The 8,827-nt window shown below is 40.9% G+C and overlaps 1 protein-coding gene across 2 annotated transcripts in view; it reads right to left on the bottom strand.

Moving 5' to 3' along the window:
- Positions 1-262: 262 nt before the first annotated feature.
- Positions 263-8,827, bottom strand: part of LYRM1 (LYR motif containing 1) — a 15,467-nt gene continuing 6,902 nt past the window's right edge. For both annotated transcript variants that reach the window (XM_061992190.1, XM_061992189.1), the window contains 3 exons: positions 5,558-5,716; positions 4,450-4,542; positions 263-2,898 (listed from right to left, as the gene is read on the bottom strand). In XM_061992190.1, the coding sequence (XP_061848174.1) occupies positions 2,782-2,898; positions 4,450-4,542; positions 5,558-5,716 (369 nt within the window). In that variant the 3' untranslated portion in view covers positions 263-2,781. The remainder of the gene's footprint in view (positions 2,899-4,449; positions 4,543-5,557; positions 5,717-8,827) is intronic.

The raw sequence follows: 8,827 nt of genomic DNA, 5'->3' as shown, positions 1-8,827 counted from the left end.
ACTGGAAAGGGAGTAAGAGGACGTTAAGGGAGCACAGGACAGAGTGCACGTTGACTGGTTGGATCCAATGCATTACAAACTCTCGAGAACTCAGAGGCATTTCAGGACATCTTTTTGCAAGTAAAATTCATGTGTAGGATTGACATATTGCACCATTGTTGGGATACTTCTTGGAATTTAATACAATGAGTATCAGTTGAGATGTCTGCCTACCCACTGGACTGAGTTGCAAATTAAATGGATTTAATGAAACTCCCTCAAGATGGTAGTTTGCCAGTTTGACTTCTAAAAACAAAGGGCTGTATTTAAGACAGATTCTCTTTTTCATACAGAGTTTCACTTAGGCTGTGAAAGAAGAGTTTTGCTCTCTAGTCTTGACAAAAGAGCTGACCTCATAATTTCCTTAGTTGGACAGCTCAAGGTTTCAACAAATTTCAGTCTCTGCCTTCTGGTCCTGGAAAGTAATGAGGGTTAGGCACTAGTTAATAACCTCTCAGACACTTATTTTGACAAAGTAATGGGCTATCTAGCATTTTAAAGCATATCAAGTAATGTGATGCTGTTACTGCAGTTGAACTTTGTATCTTTTCAGTTAAGCAAGTGGATACTTATTTGAGGCACTTAAGACTACTTGAGCCTTCGAAAAATTGCCTATTTATAGTTCCCTTCAGAAATAAACTCATACTGTTACTTCAATTCTCTTAAAATCTTCTGTAATTTGAGGGATGTGCTTTTGAAATAATCTACATCTCATGGTCCGTGCTGAGGAAAGAGTTGTGACTGTAATACAGATGGTAAATTTAGACTGTTCATTTACATAGCTGTTTATTCACCTGATGAGTCACAGCATCAGTACTTTCATTAGCCAACAAATGTTGACAATAAAAAAGACTCAAATGATAGTTTAATGAGAAAGAATGAGCCTAAGCTTCCATTCAAAACCCCTTGTCTCTGTGCATTTTGGTTTGGCTCAGTTGACACATCTCTGCACTGGTGTATCAGAACAAGGATAGAAGAGTCTGTATTTGGACTTAGGATTTGGACTATTTTTTACTGTCTTTATTCCATCTCCCTTTTCCTAGGCTAAAGGAATGTTGTTTTGTGTCTTCCTGGCAGCAGTAAATTTGCAAAGCTTCCACTGCCAGGCAGAACAATGGCATTTTACATGTTACTTCCCACAGGAGGCATTCCCAGGAAATAATTACATAGGAACAGATACCTTTTTGGACTGGAGCCATAAAGGGTACTGAGAAAATGGGCTAGCCAGTACATGTCATGCTGACTCACTCTCCTCATTGTTTCCTTGTACTTTCTCATCCACATGTATTTTTCTCACTCTTACAAGTACATTCCTGGGGGAGGGACAGTCATCCTGTTCTGCACATGACAGTTTCAACTTATTTTCAAGGTAGCCAGGAATGTTTCTTTGCCATTGTCTGTTAGGGTTTGGAGAGTTTAGGATGAGTTGGAGAGCCCAGACAAGGAGGTTTCATTGGTTTTGCCCATTTTAATAGGAAATAATATACACTGCATGTCTCAAATTTGCATTTTTGGCACTATTAACTTCTGTCTGGAATAGGTTGCTGCATTTACCCTCTGTCCTTATAGCAGCTGTAGCTTGTGCCCATGTGGCCTTCCAGTACAGTGCAGCTCTTGTCCACAGCTTGGTCTCATTGGTACTTCTGGCCCGAGGGACAGAAGTCTCCTCTAACTGTCCTGAAGAGAATTTGTAAACAGCCTGGTAAAGCCAGAGAGGGAGTCAAAAGAATTGGTGGCAAGTGAGAGGGAAATTTAGTTTCACTTCCACTGGTGAGGCACTGCAAAACAGAAACAGTCTTCAAGCTGAAGACCTGAGAGATAGTTGTAGATACTCTCTCTTCATAAAGCTGGGGTTCTGCCCATAATGAAAGAGTTGAGACCTCACACTAAAACAGTTGTTGAGAAAGCCAGCATGCTGATTGTGTTGAAATGCTAACTGTGTAAAAATGCACAGTGAAGACACCCAAAGCATCTTAAGCTTGCTCCCATAGTGATACCCTGAAGGGGGAGTTTTCAGTCAGTCCACACATGAGACCCTGAGGAACCCAACACTGGAATATTTTACTCCGAGTTGTGTAATGGCATTCCAAACTTTGCATTTCACATCCACACCCTCTCCAAAGGGAGGGGAGAAAAAAGCTGACACAGAGGCTCTAAGCCACTCCTCTGCAGTTTGCAAAGAAGAAAAAGGAGTGTTGGCATTTCTGCTGCCTTTGCTACTGTCTGTTTGGAAATAATAGCTCACCATAAAGATACCATGAAACGTGAATGTTTCTCTAGACACAATAAGTAGAGCAGGACAAGAGAGGAAGGGCTGCAGGTGCATGATGCTGTCACTGTATTCCCACTTGCATCCAGAAGCTCCAGAGGCTTTGCAGACTCTTACACCAGGCACTGCCTTGAAAAACAAGCCTACATAATCCTCCAACCACCACAGAGCCTCGCTGCTATAGCTGAGCAGAGTCTGAGAACCTGCTGTAATTTGTCCTGTCAAAGTAATCTTCGTATCACACCTCACTCCTTGAAAAGTGGTACTTTTATTGATGAGTCAGTGGTTGATATGGAATAAATACTAGACCAACCCTATCCGTCATGTGCAATGTCTCAATTAGCTTTTTGGCCTCAGGAAATCTGTGAGCAAGTGACCAAAACAGCTTCATTCACAGTTGTGCACACAAATCACCTGGATTGCAGTCCACAGCTTAAATGATGTGATTGCACATCACAGCTTAAAATGATGTGTTATGAAACTTCATCGTGGGATTTCAGGTATATTGGCTTAGAAATCTTCCTTAACTTTTCCTGGTGTCGCAACGTACGGCCTTGTTTGTGGGCAAGACCCATAGGAGGCAGATGGATCTGGAAAAGAAAATCCCACCAGTTAGGTGCAAATTGAGAAGCTACCTGAAAAAGAACACCATCTCAAACCAGATTACTAGACCTCTAGGAGGAGAGCTCTCTGAGGAGTGCTGGAGGGTGTAACTTTCAGGCCCTCAGTGTTGTGCTTGTTAAAATCCTGTATATTTTAGACTTTAGTAACCTTGTTTGGTAGCTTGATACCATACTGTAATGATAAAATATTTGTTGAAATAAGACTGCTGAGAATTGTTCCAGAACAGTAAGATCTAGAAAACCCTAAAAATTCCTGAGCAGATGTCTTAAAGCACTGTGTGCTTTACTCATACCTGCCTAACAAGTCACAAAATAACCTCCAACGGTATGAATCGAAAGACTGCCTTCTTGTTGTCATGATTACATATACCATATCAAAATGCTCAATGTCATTGACTCCACAAGCAGATGGAGCAATAGGTGACAGACTCTGATTGACACTCTGATGCAGCTCTGTTCCCCCAAAGTGATTGAAAAATGTAGGTGTTAGCAGTCAGATGTTACTGTTGCTGAGGCTGTCATCCTGTAAGACAGCTGTTCAGGTGCAAATAGTACTAAAAGCACTGACTCAAGCAGCAATAGAGATTTCTAGAATCTGAAAAATAGTGATCATCCAGTTTGTCTGAGAGAGCTTATCTAGGATTGATCCCTTGGGATCTTAAAGCCACTGAGAGCACATATTCTAAGTCCATTTCTAGGAGCACTGTTTTCCAGATATACTTTGTTATTCTGTACACTGGAGAAAAAGCAAAAGCTGTATGTGAAACAGATGCTAACAGGGACTATCATAGAATCATATTCTAGGCAAACATCTGGTGAAGATTCAGCTTGATTTTTACCATAACTGCCTCAGTAAGGAGATTCTAGGTGTGAAAATATCAGCTAATCAACAGGAGTAGAGGGGAAGTCTCGATGTGAGACAGCATAAAGTACTAGAGGCAGAAGTGACTGATCAGTGAGGAAACGATATTCAGTGGTGCAATAGAAGACGTTGTTGCAACTTCAAGCATTTTGGTCATCTTGGATATGTTTTTCTGTAGGAACAGGGGAAAAGAAGCAACAACATAGGCAGGTGTTTTCTAAGACCTGATTTGTGACCAGGAGAATAGTTACCAGTAATGTAGGCTACAAAAAATTATTGTATCTATGGCAGATGTAATTATTTTCATTCTCTTTTATTATGTAGAAAATTAACAGATTTGATGCCATTGTTGTCTTTGATTCCATTGCTGTCCTTTTCTACATTTGTTGGGCAGACAAGACTGATTAAATATCCACAGGCCTTAGGAAGGTAGCTCATCCAACTCCATTTAGGCTTCAACCCCTTATTTTGAGAATAAATTAGCCATTTGACAGTGAAATAAGATAGACAGAGAACATTTCAATATACATTTGCCTATTTGACTCTGATTTAGTAGCTTTTGAACACCAGCTTATCTAAAAATGCAGTGTGGTTTTATTGTCCACTGAGAGCTAAATGGGTATAGCTGAACAGTTTGTGACTAGATTTATACTCACAGGTCTTGGGTAGGGGATGTTATAGTGAAGTCCAATTTCTATCCTTGCCTCACATTCTTCTATACACTGCTTAATCAACTTTGGATCTGTTACCTAAGATCATGCAAACAAATGTTTTGTACAAGTACAGCAATTAACAATTGGAAGTTCAAGTGTAAATGATGCACAGTCACATGCCTTTCTTTAGCTTTTTTTGGCAATCCCAAGGATACAATGACTGTATTTTTCACATCCATAAAAGGTAACATTAGTATTTGCCTTGACTCAACAGTTCTGGGCTCGATGATGCTGGATAGTAAGGCCCAGAGGCTGTTATGACTGAGGCTATAGAAGGAGGTTTTTACCCAAACATGGTATTTTCACTGTAAAAAGACAATACACTTATAAACTACCAATACATGCATGAAAAAACCCCACACTCACCCATTTGTCACGCTTCAAGGTAGCTAGAGAAGGGAAGAGACTCCTTGGTTTACATTGTTATCATCCTATCAAAAAACTCCCTTTGAAGTAAAAAAAAAAAAGTGGTGTAAATTGTCACTTACATTCATTTTTTACTTCAGTTTGGTCCCAGACCAAAGTGGGATATCAATAAGTATTGTGATCTTGAATGACAAGAAGGACCTTTGATTACCAATGAGTCTGCATCGCCCCTTTCAAAAGGGGTTGAAATTTCTTAAGAAAAAAATTAAGTGCTGCTTCTTTTAAAAGAAGTGCCAATAATTACTGCTTTGAAGAGGAAAAAAAAGGAGTCTTGAGAAGCTACTGAGCTCTGTTTGCCATTGCATGGGTAATGATACACTTAAGTAGCTTTCTAAAAGATCAAAAGCTTCTTCAATTACATAGAATCTTTGGAATTTAATTTTTACTGGTATTTTTTAGTGAAAGCTCTAGACCTTTTAGACTTCTACAGTAGTCACTGAAGAGCTCAAACGGTTTGAGTTTTCTTATCACTATTTCAGGAGGGAAATTTAAACTATAATCAAATACATCAGCATTTAAGGTGAAGGGAATTGAGTCGCACGTTCGTATCTTAGCATCTGGTCACCAACTGGATTGCAAAGAGCAAGAGAATCATTCAGAAATTCAAAACCGTAAGGACACTCACATTTTTGTTCTTTTGAAATAATGTTTTGGCTTCATTTTTAATGTACTCTCTCTCTTTAATAGTTTCTTCCATCTGCCCCGATGCCGACTGCCATTTTTTGGCTATTCGGAATATCTTGCGGTAAAGGCCAAGAACTTCTTGTCGAGTAGCTGCTGTCATCTAAAAAAACAACCAGCACAGAAACCCCAAGCCTATGTATAAACAGTTGCTAAAAGGCCAGCAAGCAGTACACTTTTTCACACAATTTAATTGTTTATTAAAACATTTCTGCTGAGCTACATGAAAAAAACCCTGAAATAGCTGTAAACAATAATGAGCTGGTGAAAGCTGAAGACCCAGTCCAGCCAAGTGTTTAAACTGATACTTAAATCTGTCTCCATTCAACCTGCTGGAGCTCCTGCTTGAAGTTAAGCACTTGCTTTAGTGCTTTGCTGAATCACAAGCCTGGTACAAGAATGCCTGGGTTGTGTTTCACTGCTGTTTTGCAACAGACATTGGGCAAGTCACTGAAACTCTGAGCGTCCCCCGTTCCTGGGAAATTATCATACCAATGCTGACCCTATCTTTGCAAAACATCATGAAATCTGTGAATAAAATACATGATAAAATTATCATGGTATTGCTGAAAACCAGTATGGGTTTCAGAGGCTGAGAAGCTGATCTGTGATAGCACTAGAGTATGTAGTAATGATTCAGCTGGAGTTTGATGTGATGAAAAGGCGATGAAAACTATTTCATCTAAGCACTGCAGCAGAGGCAGAGTAACTGTGGATTTAGGAAAGTCATGAATGTCTTGATTTTTAGAGGGATGTGTAACTGCTGAGAACAGTGAATCAGCCTCAAGTTCTAATAAGAATCAAGAATGAAATTCTATTCTTATACTATGTAAATGAGCCTTTTATCATGTAATGCTGCCACTGTTTCATGTCAGACCACAAACATCCCCAAGACAAATCCACTGTTGGAATAACAACATTTCTGACATGGATTAGAAGTGAAGAAAAGATGACTTCTGCTTTAGGGACACTACAACTGTTTAAGATACCTTTCTATCCAAACCAAAGATGCAACAGCGCTACAAAGTAATTCTATGGATGCAATGTGTCGGAGACAGGACATTATCTGTCTCAGGATCCATTTGCCAAGCTGGAGCTCTAGTTACTGGGGCTGGATCTACACTGAAATCAGACCTGTGTGCTGGGAATAGCTCCTCGGGAGGACAATTGGTATCAGGGTCACTCAGGCAGCCCAAATCACTCTCTAGAAGGAACTCTTGCCCCTGCTGCGACAGAGGGAAAGCTGCTGCCCCACGCATGCACCCAAACTACTGCAGCGAGGCTGGCAATGTGGTCATCACTCATCTCCTTCCAGACTGTACCAAACCCTGGTACTGTAGAGAGTAGAAGAGGCTTTTGAACTGAAATCTCAGGCTGTACAGTTCTCAAGTGGCTGCCTCCACCTCAGCAGCTCACCTGCACTAGTATTTCAGTGCAGTCCTCCTGGGGCTGCAGACACTCACGTTGTCTTTTCCTCACCAAAGTCAGAATTACAGATGCTAACCTGAACAGAGGATTTGGCCCATAGTTTCTTCTGCTAAAAAAATCCCAAACTATTAAATCCTAGCCTCTTTTTAGGTCTTACCTGTTACTATGATGTAAAGACATCATAGTTTGTTGTTTCATGAACTCTGTTAGGGATCTTAAGAAGTACAGACATAAATCTGTTTTTCTCAGATTCTTAAGAGAGAACATTTTAATTTTGCTTTTCATATCGTAAAATGTTTAACCAATCACATATATTTTCCCCCAGATATAGAAGCTATTCTTCCTACACACCAGAAAATATTTCTGGTAAATGTTTTTGGTATTTGGGAAACAAATACCCATGATAAAATAGCTAGGTAGTCTCAGCTTGTCAAACAGTTTGGAATAAATGCTTCACTTTATCCACTCTGCAACTCCATTTCAGGCAATAACATTAGTCATACATGAAGCTGTGCATGTACGTGGAGCTGAAAAGTCTTTGCTCTAAGTAGATATTTTGTACAGAAAATAAACACTTCAATTATAAGCACAAGACGAGGCCTAAATCATGTTCTCACCTAGAGCCCCTCCTAGCCTCACCCTCTGGTGAAGCTGGTATTACTCTTTGCTCCCTGCTGACAGCTAATGAAAGGTAGCACTGCACTAGACACTTTCAGCTGAGGCTTTCATATAGTCCATAAGGAAAATAAGAGGAATGATGTCAGGAGACAAAAAATATTTGAAATACAAGTGTAAATTCTGATTGGACAATTTCCAAGGCCACAGCCTGGGACAGTGCTTGCCCTTTGCTCACAGCTGTAATCACACTTAATGGCTTTTGGATTTTAAATGGACCAACAATCTGTTTATATAGTTTTTGTTTAAAAGTTTAGAATCATAGAACCATAGAACCATTACAGTTGGAAAAGACCTTTAAGATCATCGAGTCCAACCACTCACCTCACACTGCCCAGCCCATCACTAAACTAAACCATATCCCTCAGCACTTCATCTATGCATCTTTTGAATATCTCCAGGGATGGGGACTCCACCACCTCCCTGGGCAGCCCGTTCCAATGCTTAATAACCCTCTCAGTGAAAAAGTTCTGCCTAACGTCCAACCTAAACCTCCTCAGGCGCAACTTTAAATCCATTTCCTCATGTTCTGTCATTTGTTACTGGAGATATCAACCCCCACCTCACTACAAGTCCCCTTCAGGTAGTTGTAGACAGTGATTACGTCTCCTCTCAGCCTTCTCCAGGCTAAACACCCCCAGCTCCCTCAGCTGCTCCTCATCAGACCTGTTCTCTAGACCCTTCACCATCTCTGTTGCTCATCTCTGGACATGCTCCAGCACCTCAATGTCCTTCTTGCAGGAAAGGGCCCAGAACTGGACACAGTATTCGAGATATGGCCTCATCAGTGCCAAGTACAAGGGGATAATCACCTCCTTGGTCTTGCTGGCAACACTATTTTTGATACAGGCCAGGATGCTATTGGCCTTCTTGGCCACACTGCTGGCTTGTGTTCAGATTGGTGTTGATTAACACCCCCAGGCCCTTTTCTGCGAGACAGCTCTCAAGCTGCTCTGCCCCAAGCCTGCAGCATTGCCTGGGATTGTTGTAGCCCAAGTGAAGGACCTGCCACTTGCCCTTGTTGAACCTCATGCAATTGGCCTTGGCCCATCGATCCAGCCTGTCCAGGTCCCTCTGAAGAGCTTTCCTGCCCTGAAGCAGGTCTGTGCAC

Source organism: Colius striatus, chromosome 3 (genome assembly GCF_028858725.1).
Source record: "Colius striatus isolate bColStr4 chromosome 3, bColStr4.1.hap1, whole genome shotgun sequence".
NCBI classification, from domain to species: domain Eukaryota; kingdom Metazoa; phylum Chordata; class Aves; order Coliiformes; family Coliidae; genus Colius; species Colius striatus.
This window is presented reverse-complemented; position numbering and strand designations above follow the sequence as displayed.